This window comes from Bos indicus x Bos taurus, chromosome 2 (genome assembly GCF_003369695.1).
Source record: "Bos indicus x Bos taurus breed Angus x Brahman F1 hybrid chromosome 2, Bos_hybrid_MaternalHap_v2.0, whole genome shotgun sequence".
In the NCBI taxonomy this organism is placed as follows: Eukaryota; Metazoa; Chordata; class Mammalia; order Artiodactyla; family Bovidae; genus Bos; species Bos indicus x Bos taurus.
In genome coordinates, this window is record NC_040077.1 from 85,416,072 (window position 1) to 85,433,357 (window position 17,286).

At 40.3% G+C, this 17,286-nt stretch overlaps 1 protein-coding gene across 1 annotated transcript in view; it reads right to left on the bottom strand.

Moving 5' to 3' along the window:
* The window catches only part of PGAP1 (post-GPI attachment to proteins 1), an 81,119-nt gene extending 80,823 nt beyond the window's left edge, over positions 1-296 (bottom strand). The window contains exon 1 of the mRNA XM_027563468.1: positions 29-296. Coding sequence (XP_027419269.1) covers positions 29-175 — 147 coding nt within the window. The 5' untranslated portion in view covers positions 176-296. The remainder of the gene's footprint in view (positions 1-28) is intronic.
* Between the last annotated feature and the right edge of the window lie 16,990 nt (positions 297-17,286).

The window sequence follows — 17,286 nt, forward strand, 5'->3', positions numbered from 1 at the left end:
GGCCAGCGAAGGGAGGGCAGAACCTCACCTGATACTCCGGGTACTCAAACATGTAGCTCATACTGCACTTATTTTCCTCAAAGCCGAAGAAGACGTCCCATAGCCCCAGGGTGGCCATGAAGACCATGAGGGCATAAAATGCCAGGTTCCAGAGATTGACAGAGTGGAGTAACATGACGCCTCCCCCAGTATAGCCGTGGGGCCCTCAGCCCTGACTGAGGGAGCAGAAGAACGTCCCGCTGCCCACGCGGGAGCGAAACCCGAGCAGCGCGCGCCTGCGTGGACGCCCGGCCTGCCCGCGCGCGCGCCGCGCGTTGCGCCTGCGCGCAGCCTCTCCAAAACCTTCCAGCCCAGCGTCTCCCTGCGAGAGCGGAGGCGGCGTTTGCCGCGGGAGCGCGAATCTGAGGACTGAGAAAAGAGAGCGCGGAGTGGGCTGGGCTGGAGAGTGAGGTGAGGGCGCAAGGAAAAGGAAAAGGAGGAAAGGCAAGGGGAGGGCAATGAGAGGCCGGCTGGAGAGAAAGAAGAGCGGTAAAGGGGGGACGAGAGAGGCATGGGAGAGCGCGGGAGCCCTAGAGCCGAAGAGAGGGAAGGACTGAGAGTGGGCGTCTGGTGGGCTAACCTGGAGAGAGAGAGGGAGGCGATTAACGATGGTGAGCCAACCAGGCATGGGGAGGGGAGACATCAGACCCCGGGGACCATCAGCTGTCACGTCGCGAACATCTCTCCCTGTGCAGCTTAAAAACCCTAACCGTTCAATTTTGAGACGCCTCAGGCCTCCGCAATTTCGGTTCCCCAGCGGTGGTGGAGTACATCCACAGGACCGGTTAGCTTAAACAGAGATCAAACGGCGTTTTCTCCCCATCCTTGACCGCCGACGTCGGCCCAGTAGGCAACAGTGCTTAAAAAGCACGGGCTCATAAAAAGCCACCAGCGGGTCAACGAGATTCTAGTCTTGGTATAAGATAAAAGACTGAATCAAAAAGCATCGTTGGTCTTTAAATAATGTTACCAATTTTTCCATTAAAACTGATGCAACCGATAGGTATCTGTGTGATCAATTTGCCGCTAACTTGCCTTACTCCTCAGAACCTCCACCTCTTCGGAAATTGGTTCCACATTAACATATGGAGACAAATTCCCTCAAGCTTCCACTCAGATTCCCTCAAATGACTTAATTCATTTAAATGAATTTCAGTTTGGTTTTGCACAAAAGGGTAAAAAAGTAGTTCAGAAACCATTCATAATCACGTATAGCAGCTTCAAAACACTGAAATTGTTAGTAGTTAGACAGAGTAGCACCCTCTAAAGCTGACCCAAGAGCAGATAGCTGTGTGTGTGTGTGTGTGTGTGTGTGTGTGTGTGGCTAACTACAAAATTATTCTTATCATTATTTTTTGTACTGACTGAATTTCATTCCACTTGGGCTGATTTTCTGTGCAGATGAAGTGTGGCTATGATATGTAAAATAATTTTAAAACTAAAAGGAAGCTTATAGTTTATCTCATATGATACCATGATATTCATATGTTCAGAGCACCTGGTGTCTAGTGTGGAATTAGGAATTTGTGCGGGGTATAAGGAGTCATTTGGGAAAGGGTTTAAATTATACATTAAAAGTGGAGTGCTCAATAGCCTGGGATCTTGAGAACATCACAGGCAGGATATCTGCTCCTTGTTTCCCCTAGCATATCATCATCAGCACAAATAAACCAAGGGTGAAGCTGCACTCACATCTGTTTATCCCAGTGCCTCAAACTTAATGTACATATGAGTTACTTGGAGATTATACAGCAGATTCTGGGCTTCCTTTATGGCTCAGTGGTAAAGAATCTGCCTACCAATGTAGGAGACACAGATTCTAGCCCTGGTCCAGGAAGTTCTGATGTGCTGCGGAGCAATTAAGCCACAATTATAATTGAACCTGTGCTCTACAGCCTGGGAACCACAACTACTGAATCCATACACACTGATGCCTGTGTGCCCTAGAGCCCATGCTCTGCAACAAGACAAGCCACCACAATGAGAAGCCTACACACACCATAACTAGAGAAAAGCCCCCGCAGCAACCAAGAACCAACACAGCCAAAACTAAATAATTAAAAAGCAGATTCTGATTCAGTTCTGGAATGAAACCCAAGATTCTGCATTTCTAACAATCTCCTGGGTGATGCCAGTGATGCTGGTCAGTAGACTACACTTTGAGTAGCCAGGATTTATCCTTCCTGAGAGCTCGGCTCTGCAGAGAAAACAACGAACCTGAAGATGACAGAGCTTACTGTTCTGATGGCTTACATGAGTTGTGGCAACCTGCTATCTTGATTATCTTTGAAGAAAGGCAGAGACTCAAGTAATCCTTCTAACACTATACCTTTGAACTTTCTTTTTTCCTATTACAAAATTATCCCCATCCTGGCTTCAGTTCATTTCATGTCTAACCTAACCCAGACCATCACTTAACCACCCTCTGCCAGTGCTGTCAACTTCCTGAACTCTTGCCTTTCAATCTTATTCTGCTTATAGGCATCCAACCCTAAGTTGATATAATCTCTGAGCTCTGACACCAGTGTATCTGAGCACTGCTGGAAAAAAATGACACAAACAGTTCAGAAGTATTTTTATGTTTCTGGTCAACTCCCTCTCCTAGTCCTCAAACCATCTCTTTTTAGGCTGCCTACACCATCTTTCTGTTTCAGCAGATTATCAGTACATAATTTTATCTTCATATTCATATTTATAGAGATGATTTTGATTTTCACATATACATTCTTTCAACTCTTTGTTTCCAAGTTCATTATCTCCATCCAGTCCTAATTCAGTTAATACATCTGAAGTGATTGGAACAATACCTGGCAAATAGCAAGCATTATTATCATTATTATGATGTCATTAGAGGACATCAAAAGCAAATCCCTCTAGTTGTGTTTTAGTTCCCATTGCCTCCTTTCTCTTTTGGAAATTAGTTCTATCAAGTTAGCCTCTGTCAGTCTCTTCAACTCTTCTCTCTCCCTTGAAGCATATAAATATGCTCAGATCATATTAATTTTATTCTTCCAGTTTTATTGAGATATAATTGACAATTCTAAGGCATAGAGCATAATTATTTAACTTACATCATGAAATGATTTCCATAAGAAGTTTAGTAAACACTGATAATCTCATATAGAGACAAAATTAAAGAAATAGAAAAAAATTTTCCTTATTAGGAGAACTCTTAGGATTTACTCTCTTAACAGCTTTCATAGATAACATACAGCAGTGTTAGTTATATCTATCACATTGTACATTATATCCCTAGTACTTATTTATAACTGGAAGTTTTGTCCTTTGACCACCTTTGTCCAATTCCCCTTCCCTCTACCCCAGCCTCTGGTAACCACAAATCTGGTCTCTTTTTCTGTGAGTTTATTTGTTTCTGAAGTATAATCGACCTACAATACTATGTTAGTTCCTGATGTACAACATAATAATTCAATATTTCTATGCATTTCAAATTGATCACTACAATAAGTCTAATTACCAATCCATCACCATATAAAGACATTATGGTATTATTGATTATATTCCTCACTGTACATTTAATACCTGTGGCTCATTCATTTTGTGACTGGAAGTTTGTATCTCATAATCTCACTCACCTATTTCTCTCATCCTTGTACCCCACCTGCCTCCTGGCAACTACTTGTTTGTTCTCTGTATTTGTGGTTCTGTGTTTTGTTGTGTTTGTTCATTTGTTGTGTTTTTTTAGATTCCATATAAGTGAAATCATACAGTAGTTGTCTTTCTCTGATTAATTTCACATAAGCTAATACCTTCTGGGTCCACCTATGTTGTTGCAAATGGCAAGGTTTCATTTTTTATAGTTGAATAATATTCCATCATATACACACATACACATGTGTGTGCGTGTGTGTATCACAACTTCTTTATCCACTCATCTATTGACGGGAACTTGGGTTGTGTCCATATTTTGGCTATTATGAATAATGCTGCAATGATCACAGAGGTACATATATCTTTCTGAATTAGTATATTTGTTTTCTTCAGATAAGTACACAGAAGTAGAATTGCCAAGTCAAGCATGCATGCTAAATCATTTCAGTCATGTCCAACTCTTTGCCACCTTATGAACCATAGCCCCCCAGGCTCCTCTGTCCATGGGGATTCTCCAGGCAAGCATACTGGAGTGGGTTGCCATTTCCTTCTCCAGGGCATCTTCCCAACCCAGGGATCAAACCTGCAATTTATGTCTCCTGCATTGGCAGGCAGGTTCTTTACCACTAGTGCCACCTTGGCCAGGTCATAGGGTAGTTCAATTTAAAATTTTTTGAGGAACCTACTGTTTTTCATAGTGGTTACACCAATTTAAATTTCTACCAACACCTGTACCTCACTAACATTTGTTATTTGTTGTCTTTTTTATAATAGCCATTCTAAGAGGTGAGAGGTGATTTTTCATTGTGGTTTTGACTTGCATTAGCTCTTATTAAAATAAAAAGACAAATCTTCCCTGCAATTATTGCCTATAACTCTTATCTTTTCATCTCAGTTAGGATTTTTAAAGGTATGACTTTTTAAATTTGTGTGTGCGTGCTAAGTTGCTTCAGTCCGTCTGACTCTTCGTGATCCTATGGACTGTAGCCTGCCAGGCTTCTCTGTCCATGGGATTCTCCAGGCAAGAATACTGGAATGGGTTGCACTTAAATTAATGCAAATTTCATAAAGGAAATGACCAGATTATAATCATTTGACAATCACCGCTCAACTGAAATATTTACTAAATTCATTAATATGTCAGTTTCTTAGGAACCAGAAATCAAATTGCTAACATCCACTGGATCATAGAAAAAGCAAGAGAGTTCCAGAAAAAACATCTATTTCTGCTTTACTAACTATGCCAAAGCCTTTGACTGTGTGGATCACAACAAACTGTGGAAAATTCTTAAAGAGATGGGAATACCACACCACTTTACCTGCCTCCTGAGAAATCTGTATGCAGATCTACAAATAACAGTTAGACCTGGACACGGGAAAACAAACTGGTTCCAAATAGGAATAGGAGTACATCAAGGCTGTGTATTGTTATGCTGCTTATTTAACTTCCCTAGAGAAGGAAATGACAACCCACTCCAGTATCCTTGCCTGGAAAATTCCATGGATGGAGGAGCCTGGCAGGCTATATATAGTTCATGGACTCGCAAAGAGACACGACTGAGTGACTTCACTTTCCTTTCATTTTCATGCGAAATGCTGAGCTGGATGAAGCACAAGCTGGAATCAAAATTGCTGCGAGAAATATCAATAACCTCAGATATGCAAATGACACCACCATTATGGTGGAAAGTGAAGAACTAAAGAGCCTCTTGATGAAAGTGAAAGAGGAGAGTGAAAAAGCTGGCTAAAAGCTCAACATTCAGAAAACAAAGATCATGGCATCCGGTCCCATCACTTCATGGGAAATACATGGGGAAACAGTGGAAACAGTGTCAGACTTTATTTTTTTGGGCTCCAAAATCACTGCAGATGGTGATTGCAGCCATGAAATTAAAAGATGCTTGCTCCTTGAAAGAAAACCTATGACCAACCAAGACAGCATATTAAAAAGCAGAGACATTACTTTGCCAACAAAGGTGTGTCTAGTCAAAGCTATGGTTTTTCCAGTAACCATTATGGATGTGATAGTTGGACCATAAAGAAAGCTGAGCGCTGAAGAATTGATGCTTTTGAACTGTGGTGTTGGAGAAGATTCTTGAGAGTCCCTTGGGCTGCAAGGAGATCCAACCAATCAATCCCAAAGGAAATCAGTCCTGAATATTCATTGGAAGGACTGATGGTGAAGCTAAAGTTCCAATAGTTTGGCCACGTAATGCAAAGAACTGACTCATTTGAAAAGACCCTGATGCTGGGAAAGACTGAAGGCAGGAAGAGAAGGCGACAACAGAGGATGAGATGGTTGGATGGCATCACTGACTTGATGGACATGAGCTTGAGCAAGCTCTGGGAGTTGGTGATGGACAGGGAAGGATTGCAAGCTACAGTTCATGGAGTCGCAAAAAGTTGGACAAGACTGAGCAAATGAACTAAACTTTCTTAGGAAACCTTTTAGGCTTGCTTAAGGGCAATGGCACCCCACCCCAGTACTCTTGCCTGGGAAATTCCATGGACGGAGGAGCCTCGGAGGCTACAGTCCAAGGGGTCGCTAAGAGTCGGACATGGCTGAGCGATTTCACTTTCACTTTTCACTTTCATGCATTGGAGAAGGAAATGGCAACCCACTCCAGTGTTCTTGCCTGGAGAATCCCAGGGACAGAGGAGCCTAGTGGGCTTCCATCTATGGGGTCGCACAGAGTCAGACATGACTGACGCGACTTAGCAGCAGCAGCAGCAGCAGCAGCAGCAACAAGCTCCCCTTAGTTTTTGTCTATTTTATTTACTGGATGCAAAAACTATCCTGTCAACGTATGGTAACCACCCTCATATTACCTGACTTGGAATATAGGAAAAAAGAATGGTGCTGTTTGGTGTGGGAATCTATTTGCTTCCTAATATAATTCAATAAATTATACTGATATCAAAGTACTACACTCATGTGACAGGTTTTTAAATAAACTTTATTTCCTTTGTTTCTTTATACATATACATACATACACACACATACATATATATATATATATGTACTAGATTGGCTCTTAGAAACTAAAATTTATTCTACTCAATTTGTTTAAAGCTTTTTCTCAAACTTGTTAGTATTTACCTCCTAGTACCTTATATGCACAGATTCCCCAGTGGCTCAGCAATAAAGAATCCACCTGCAAAGCAGGAGACATGGGTTTGATCCCTGGGTGGGTAAGTCCCCCTGGAGGAGGAAATGGCAACCCACTGCAATATTCTTGCCTGGAAAATCCCACAGATAGAGGAGCCTGGCGAGCTGCAGTCCATGTGGTCGCAAAGAGTCAGACATAACTGTGCAGCTGAGCACCTTTTATGTAACAGGCATTCAATAACATTTGTTTTTAATTTACTTGAAAATAAATCAGATTCTACAAATTACAGTCGTAAAGCCTCACCTTTTTCTCTGATGTTTCAAAGCTTGAAAAGAAAACATAATGCCAGCAACTCTGTGGCTGCTAGCTCTGTTTCCAAGGAAACAGAGAATAAATCATCAAAAACAAAATAAGGATTTTCAACCTGATTACCCTTTTCTCACCAGTTCAGTCTCCATTGCTGCAAAACGAAAGGCAACATAACCTCAGCCCTGCAATCCAGATTTTCAATTCTATTTGTGCTGTCTCTCACTATTAAAACCAGGAGAAAAATTTAATCTCTTGGGTTATATGTTGGTTTTCTCCTAGAGAGTTAAACTCATTCACAAGGATGAAGAATACCTTTTGAATATAAAATACCATGTACATTTGCTGAATAAGTTAATATGTTTTAACATCAAAACTGTCAAATGTTTAAATTATTGAATCTCAGATTTAACATTTCTTGGGAATAATATAAGTAATGAGAATTTCTAAGAAAAGGATAAAGAGTTCTAGGATGAAATGTTTTATTTAAAGAAATAAAGAGGAGAGGATGAAAAACTGATAGGAATCAAGGGGGAAATAATTGCATTTTCATTTCACAGAGCAAAATACCATTATAACATTGTTCTTTTTTCTGCAGATTTGTATCTACTGTGATAAAAATCATGCTCTGGAACAATATAGGTAGCTATAGATAACAAAACTTTGATTTATCATTGTCATATTACCTAGTGGTGCTATGTGTTTTATAAAGGCAGTGTTCCTTTCAAGTCAACACATTTTACATCTTAAATTTACAAAATGTTATGTGTTAGTTATATCTCAGTAAAGCTGGGGGAGTAAAAAGCAGTATTCCTCTATTTAAAAAATGTAGTTAAAACCAGAAGATTCTCTTTGGGGTAAAGTGCACAATAGAAATTTGCTTTAATGAAAGTGCAGTTCAGGAGGGCCTAGGTGGCATATTAATATTTTTTAGATAATGAATACTGAAATTCAGATAATAGCGCTAATGGGAAAGAATGATTCATATCACCATTGTTTGGGGACTTCCTTACATCAGTTTTCCACTTATATATCTACTTCCCCCCAAAGGATTCCAGCTTTTTAAAGGCCTGGCCTACACGAGGGTGTTGGTCATTTTTAATACATACACTCAGTATCTAGTAATTGGAGGTATTCTTCCATGTTTTTGAATATATATATTCAATTTTGAATATATATTTATTTAATAATACCCTATACTTTACATGAAGGTTTAGCTACATCTGGCCTTTTACTATGAAAGGCAAAATTTGTGGTATTCAAACACATTTTAATTATAAACACTTAAAAAAGACTTGGAGAATAAAATATTAATCTAGAAATTTAGCTAACATAAAAACCTTAATGTTAAGAGAGAATATATAGTACCAACATGTGAAACACACACGCACTTACTTTGAGAACAGTAAGACATATAGGAAAAAATGGTGAGTTCTGGCTAAAGGACATGTTTATATATTTAAGCAAAGTATGGAACATGATAAGACCTATAGAAATATTAGCAAAGGATCTGGAAATGTATCCTCATTTGTACACTGAGGAAGTTGAGGAAGTTGCACTAAATCAGAAGTCACCAAACTTTCTATAAAGGGCCAGATAATATTTTCAGCCTTGTGGGCTGTAAAGTCTCTGTCACAATTACTCAACTCCTGTTGTAACATGAATGGACCTGCAGATAATAGGTAAATAAATATGATTGTGTTGTAATAAAACTTTATTTACAAAAACAGGCAGTGGGCCAAATTTGGCCTCTTGGCCATAGTTTGTTGATCCCTGAGCTAGAAAATTCTCCCAATATTCCAGATTCAATATTCTATACCTATGAATATTAACGTTAGCCAATGCCACTTTTCTGATTTTCCAACTCATTAGACATTGGTCAAGAAGTGCAACTAATGATGAAAGAGCAGAAAACTTAGCTTTTAAGTGTTTTTCAAACTTTAGCTAAATGTACGTCAGTTTAACCAGAGTTCTATTTAATATCACTGTGCATATGCATGAAATATTGTGACATTGCTTGATATAGCATTATGACTAATTTTATTAATAGATCTATTTAAATTAACTACCTAATATATTTTATGAAGCATATTCATATATATATGGATATAAGAAATCTCTCTAAGAAACTTTAAGGCAAAATAATCACCACTAATTTTTTTGTTATATTTGCACCATTAATTTTTATGAATCTTAAGTTTCCTTTTAGGGGGCTAGGGGCCAAAGTAATAGTCACTCATATGTTAGGTCAGAAAGCTAAGCCTACACAAAGTTCTACATTGCCTTTCTTACCATATGAGTGTCTCATCTACAAGATTCTTAATGCATGACTCCCCTGATCCTGGTGATAGACCAGAGAGAAAATAATCACATGTAAATATTTTTTTATGCTAAAAGCATTTTATACTTCCCTGGTGGCTCAGACAGTAAAGCATCTGTCTACAATGTGGGAGATCAGGGTTCAGTCCCTGGGTCGGGAAGATCGCCTACGGAAGGAAATGGCAACCGACTCCAGTACTATTGCCTGGAAAATTCCATGGATGGAAGAGCCTGGTAGGCTACATACAGTCCATGGGGTCACAAAGAGTCAGACACGACTGAGCGACTTCACTTCACTTCAAAAGCAGGGTAAGTAGAAGGTATCTATGGAACTTGAGGGACAAACTCCTGTTTAACATAATCTCGGTAAAAATGAGATGATGGTGGAAGCAAACTGACATTTCTAGGAAAAATTGCTATGGGTGGATTTCCCTGGTGGTCCAGTGGTTAAAAATCCACCTGCCAATGCAGGAGACTCTGGAAAGAGTCCACATGCCATGGAGCAACTAAGCCCACGCGCTGCATGCGCATGCCTAGAGCCCATGCCTAAAGCCCATGCTCCATAAGAAGAAAGGCCCCAGCAATGAGAAGCCCTGCACATCACAATGAAGAGTAGCCCTGGCTCGCTGCAACTAGACAAAGCCTGCACATAGCAACAAAGACCCAGCACAGCCAAAAATAAATAAGTAAAAATTTTAAAACAAAATTGTTATGGGTATCTCGTTTTCCTTGATTAGTTAGCCTTTTAATGCTAAATTACTTATGACCTGATAAGAAGCAGAGGGAGTTTCCAAGCAGTCCAAACTTCAAAATGAACTTTTGTCAGCTAAGAGTTTAATGTAAGGAGGCCTGGTTCAGTTTTTATCTTTGACCCACAATTTTTAATGATTTGGGAAATTAATTATCTTGAGCCTCAGTTTCCTCATCTGAAAAATAGGAAGAATAATTCTACTCTGGGGATTGCTTGGAAGATTACAAATATCTGTGTAAAGTGTGATACGGTAAAATAACTGTGATATGTATTAGAAACACAAAAAATGTAACTAGTATTACTGTGAGCTTCATAGCACTTGGCTACTTAGAAAAGCTAGTAGTAGACTCAGTAAACTCAAAAAGACTTTCCTGGTACCAGAATGAAAAATAAAATAGAAAGACTAGTGGTTCACAAGTAACAGAACATAAGGACCACCATCTTTTTAATCTGTCACACAGGCTAACAAGATATATGGCACCAATTCAGAAATACCGATTAAATTACAAAAGGTGCGAGGTCCTTTAAAGGAGAGATGAATACACGTTACTAACAGGCAGCAGAAAGATGCACGATCTTTTAGCATTTTTAGGGGATGGGTAGTTTCCCCAAGGGAAGCACATTTCAGTGAAAGCACAGAGCTTCTGTGGACAGTTGATTTCGGACCCCTGTCACACCTATGGTCCAGGGCAGCGTCCAGCATGTGTCTGTTTCTCTGTTTTAGTGGCTCTTCTTAAGGCTGTGTGACACTTTTCCCCTCTGTATTGCGAGGCTTACTGCAAACACACAGCTGCTATTATGCTTCTTAAGCCCTTTCTGCTGGGCAGTTGCCAGCTGCTAAAACCCTGCTTCAAAGACCCCAAGAAATGAAACATATGGGAAGATTCCAGGCTCACTTGCTGGATGTTGTGGAGGCCAATGCCAAGATAAGCACAATAAGGGTCCCTGGCTCCACTGTTCTGAAAACCTTCAATTCAGTGAGTCACATTATAAAGCTCTAGGAACTCCCCTCCAATAGGTTCTGCATGACTAATACCCATTTGGTTCTTTGGGCAGAGACAGAGCCAGTAGGCAGAGTCTGTCTGGGAGGGGTTAGCCTGATTTTCAACTTGTTATATCTTTTCCTGTGTCTTGTGGGTGAGTCACATGCTGTGAGTTTTAAGCAGACAGGTATGTACTGGCACCCATGTCTGCTCAGTCTAGCCTACCAATTCCTACTCCAGTGCTCCTGACTTACCCTGATGGCTATGTGGATGGAAGACGAGTCCTCCTTTCTCCTAACTGGTGCCAAGATGGGTCCCTCCAAGCAGTCTGTTAAAAGAATCCAAAAAAGTAAGGGTAAGACTGAGGTCAGAAACTGAGGAGGTGACAAGTTGCCAAAGTGTAAAGAAGCCGTTGTTGGTGCTATTGAGTCACTCAGTCATGTCTGACTCTGCAACCCGATGGACTGCAGCACGCCAGACCTTGCTGTCCCTATCTCCCAGAGTTTGCTCAAACTCATGTGCATTGAGTCAGTGATGCCATCCAACCATCTCATCCTCTGTCATCCCCTATCCCTCCTGCCCTCAATCTTTAAAGCAGAGTGAAAAGCAGAACAAAGTCAAGGTTTCAAGACAACCAGTGGCTTCAAGTCTGAATACAAGAAAAGGCAAGAACCAGAGTCTAAGGAGCAAAATGAAGATGATTGCTGGGGGGTGCCATCAGAGTTAGACAAGAGCAAGGGAACTCAAAATATATCATAGTTAATATATCATAGTTAAATAGAGCATACTTCTATGGTCAGATGCCAACATGCCTTGGAGGCCCCAGATATGCTTCTATGGACCTCCCTGATTCCTCTCATCCATATCTACCTCTCCATGCTAAATATAAGCATCATGGATTAATGGTACTAATATTGTGTGAAACTGGTAATGGTCCTCATCAGATATTTGGACACCCATGTTCATAGAAGCATTATGTGTTCATGACAAAAATGTAGAAGCTACCCAAGAGTCCATATATAAATGAATAGATAAACAAAATATGGTGTGTGTGTACACAATATATGTGTTTATACAACAGAATATAATTCAGCCTTAAAGAGTAAGGGAGTTCTGACACCTGCTACAACATAGATGAATCTTGAGGACATTATGCAAAATGAAATAAGCCAGTCACAAAAAAGATAAATACCATATGATTCCACCTATATGAGGCTCCAAGAGCAGTCAAATTCATAGAAATAGAAAGTAGAACATGGTTATCAGGGGCTGGGAGGGGCAAGAGTACAGAATTTCAGTTTTGCAAGATGAAAGAAGCCTGGAGATGAAAGGTGGTGATGGTTGCATAACAATGTAAATGCAAGTAAGACTACTGAATTGTACACTAAAAAATGGTTAAGATAGTAAATCTTATGTTTTATGTATTTTACTACAATTTTTTCAAGGGGTGATTGCCTTGGAGGATTATCACTTTTCATAGCAGTGGTGACTGGTGTGAATCATACACAAATTCTGTCCTCAATGCGTTTTCAGTTTAGTGAGAAATCCAATGATTCTTGTTCTTAGGAAAGAGAAAATATCAAAAGATATTTTTAGGAATTTTTAGTCTCACTCACAAATAGAAGTGTCTTCCTTTTGGCACCACCAAGAAGCGAATATTTTGCTGCCAAGATGTTAAGTTTCCTGGGGAGTAATTAATAGCCCATCCTACTATGAGAGAAAGCAGGGGAGGAAAAGGAGGCAGATTAGGATAAAGTGTTATGTGGAATGCAGTGTGCTCAAGAAAAATCAGAAAAAAAGAGGAAAGGATGGGAAATGAAGATAACAGAAGTGAAAAGTAGAAAGAAACATAAAATCTGAAGAAAAAGAAAAAAATGTAGCGGTGCTCTGCTTAGTCAGTCATGTCCGACTATTTGCAACCACGTGGACTATAGCCCACCAGGTTCCTCTGTCCAAGGGATTCTCCAGGCCAGAATACTGGAGTGGGTTGCCATGCCCTCCTCCAGGGGATCTTCCCATCCCAGGGATCGAACACAGGTTTCCCACATTGCAGGTGGATTCTTTACCAACTGAGCCACCAGAGAAGCCCTCTACTAAAGTCTGTGAACCCCTAGCAGTGAGCATGACAACAAGGGCCTTGGAACTTTAAGGCACAATAATCTGTCAGCAGAAGAGCTCAACAGTAAAGACATTGTGGAACACATGGGAGAACAAGAGAAGGCTCTACACATGGACATCACCAGATGATCAACACCGAAATCAGATTGATTATACTCTTTGCAGCCAAAGATGGAGAAGCTCTATACAGTCAGCAAAAATAAGACCTGGAGCTGACTGTGGCTCAAATCATGAACTCCTTATTGTCAAATTCAGACTGAAATTGAAGAAAGTAGGGAGAGAGAAACTGAGTATGGACCTCAGCTCCGCTCAACCTGTGAGCTGTTGTAACCCTCTGTTGGAGAAGGGAAGCCTAAACAACATCTATAGGCTTTCTCTAGAACAGTGCTCCTACAACTTTTGTAAGCATCAGAATCCTCTTGAAGGCTTATTAAAACAGAGAACGCTATGCTGACACCCAGAGATTCTTCTTTAGTAGATCTTGGCTGGGAACTGAAAATTTGCATTTCTAACAACTTCCCAGGTGATGCAGGATGCTATTCATTTGGGGACCACACTATAAGAACCACAACTCTAGAATTAAAGAGGTATAGAATATTGCATCAGTTTTCGGTTTTTTTATTGCTTAAGAAGGAAGGCCCAAAGCAATAATTGTAGTAAGGGACTGTACTAAAAACGTTTAAATCCAGGTAAACCTAGTCCATTCAATACCACAGTAATCCAAGTCTATGCCCCAACCAGTAATGATGAAGAAACTGAAGTCGAACGGGTCTATGAAGACCTACAAGACCTTCTAGAACTAACACCCAAAAAAGATGTCCTTTTCATTATAGGGGACTGGAATGCAAAAGTAGGAAGTCAAGAAACAACTGCAGTAACAGGCAAATTTGGCCTTGGAGTACAGAATGAAGCAGGCCAAAGGCTAATAGAGTTTTGCCAAGAGAATGCACTGGTCATAGCAAACACCCTCTTCCAACAATACAAGAGGAGACTCTACACATGGACATCACCAGATGGTCAACACTGAAAACAAATTGTTTACATTCTTTGCAGCCAAAGATGGAGAAGCTCTGTACAGTCAGCAAAAATAAGACCGGGAGCTGACTGTGGCTCAGACCATGAACTCCTTATTGCCAAATCAAGACTTAAATTGAAAAAAATAGGGAAAACCCCTAGGCCATTCAGGTAAGACCTAAATCAAATCCGTTATGATTATACAGTGGGAGTGACAAGTAGATTCAAGGGACTAGATCTGATAGACAGAATGCCTGATGAACTATAGACAGAGGTTCATGACATTGTACAGGAGACAGGGATCAAGACCATCCCCAAGAAAAGGAAATGCAAAAAACCAAAATGGCTGTCTGAGGAGGCCTTACAAATAGCTGTGAAAAGAGGAGAAGTGAAAAGCAAAGGAGAAAAGGAAAGATATACCCACTTGAATGCAGGGTTCCAAAGAATAGCAAGGAGAGAATAGAAAGCCTTCCTCAGTGATCAATGCAAAGAAATAGAGGAAAACAACAGAATGGGAAAGACTAGAGATCTCTTCAAGAAAATTAGAGATACCAAGGGAATGTTTCATGCAAAGATGGGCTCAATAAAGGACAGGAGTGCTATGGACCTGACAGAAGCAGAAGATATTAAGAAGAGGTGGCAAGAATACGCAGAAGAACTGTACAAAAAAGATCTTCATGACCCAGATAATCACAATGGTGTGATCACTCACCTAGGGCCAGACATCTGGAATGTGAAGTCAAGTGGGACATAGGAAGCATTACTACGAGCAAAGCTAGTGGAGGTGATTGAATTCCAGTTGAGCTATTTCAAATCCTGAAAGATGAGGCTGTGAAAGTGTTGCACTCAATATGTCAGCAAATTTGGAAAACTCAGCAGTGGCCACAGGACTGGAAAAGGTCAGTTTTCATTCCAATCCCAAAGAAAGGCAACACCAAAGAATGTTCAAACTACCGCACAATTGCACTCATCTCACACGCTAGTAAAGTAATGCTCAAAATTCTCTAAGCCAGGCTTCAACAATATGTGAACTGTGAACTTCCAGATGTTTAAGCTGGTTTTAGAAAAGGCAGAGGAACCAGACATCAAATTGCCAACATCCACTGGATCATCAAAAAAGCAAGGGAGTTCCAGAAAAACATCTATTTCTTCTTTATGTCAAAGCCTTTGACTGTGTGGATCACAATAAACTGTGGAAAATCCTGAAAGAGATGGGAATGCCAGACCACCTGACCTGCCTCTTGAGAAATCTGTATGCAGGTCAGGAAGCAACAGTTAGAACTGGACATGGAACAACAGACTGGTTCCAAATAGGAAAAGGAGTATGTCAAGGCTGTATATTGTCACCCTGCTTATTTAACTTATATGCAGAGTACATCATGAGAAATGCTGGGCTGATTGAAGTACAAGCTGGAATCAAGATTGATGCGAGAAATATCAATAACTTCAGATATGCAGATGACACCACCCTTATGGCAGCAAGCGAAGAAATAAAGAGCCTCTTGATGAAAGTGAAAGAGGAGAGTGAAAAAGTTGGCTTAAAACTCAACATTCAGAAAATGCAGATCACAGTATCCAGTCCCATCACTTCATGGCAAACAGATGGGGAAACAGTGGAAACAGTGGCTGACTTTATTTTTGGGGGCTCCAAAATCACTGCAGATGGTGACTGCAGCCATGAAATTAAAAGATACCTACTCCTTGGAAGAAAAGTTATGGCCAACACAGATAGCATATTAAAAAGCAGAGACATTACTCTGCCAACAAAGGTCTGTCTAGTCAAGGCTATGGTTTTCCCAGTAGTCATGTATGGATGTGAGAGTTGGTCTATAAAGAAAGCTGAGTGCCGAAGAATCGATGCTCTTGAACTGTGGTGTTGGAGAAGACTCTTGAGAGTCCCTTGGACTGCAAGGAGATCCAACCAGTCCATCCTAAAGGAGATCAGTCCTGACTATTCATTGGAAGGACTGATGTTGAAGCTGAAACTCCAGTACTTTGGCCCCCTGATGCGAAGAACCAACCCATTTGAAAAGACCCTGTTGTTGGGAAAGATTGAAGGCGGGAGAAGGGGCAACAGAGAATGAGATGGTTGGATGGCATCACTGACTCAATGGACATGAGTTTGAGTAGACTCCTGGAGTTAGTGATGGACAGGCAGGCCTGGCTTGCTGCAGTCCATGGGGTCACAAGGAGTCGGACACAACTGAGCTTCTCCACTGAACTAAAACTTTGTCCACCATTTGGTCTCTTCATGCAGTGGTTAAGAGTGTGAATGCTCAGTCAGACAGATTGGACTGTGTCACTTTCTATCAGTGTGGCTTTGGGCAAGTTTGTTAACCTTTACAACCCCCTATTTTTCTCATCTTTAAAATTAGAATAATATAGCACCAAATTAATGAGGTTGTGCAAAGAAAAAATTGTTGATGCATGTACAAGGACTTAGCACAGTACCATGGCACGTGGTAAATGTAGCAGGCATCTGTTTGGGGCAATCCTGCATCCATCTGTGCTACTTTTGCACCAGTCCCCAATCACCTCTCCCCATTGCATATAGCTTTTTAAAATCTGAATCTTAGGAACAAAGCCAAAATAATAACCTGCCACACTGATCTTCTCAGTTTACCACGAAAACCATTTCACCCTGTGGCAGGTAATTTATAGGTAAACATATAAGACTATATATTGTCTTTATGGAAATGTTTAATCTTTGAGTATTCCCTCTAGTGTTTACTAGAGAAAGAGAACAATAACTCCAGAAGTTTCCTGAGTCAATTAATTATTTTCAATTACAATATTTTTTATTATCTTGTATTCATAGTACTGTGCCAGAAGTGTTCAAGGGAAGCAAGGAGTGTCTATTAATTAATTTGTGATGAAAAGCTGAAACTAGCTGATACTATGAAATGCAACTTTAAAAATTATCTGCAAATTCAGTAGAGATTATTAATTTGGGAAGAGAATAGTTTTAATTGCAATAAAACAAATGACTAATTTTAGTTCTCTTCTGTTCGAGGACGTGCTTATAATCGTTGAG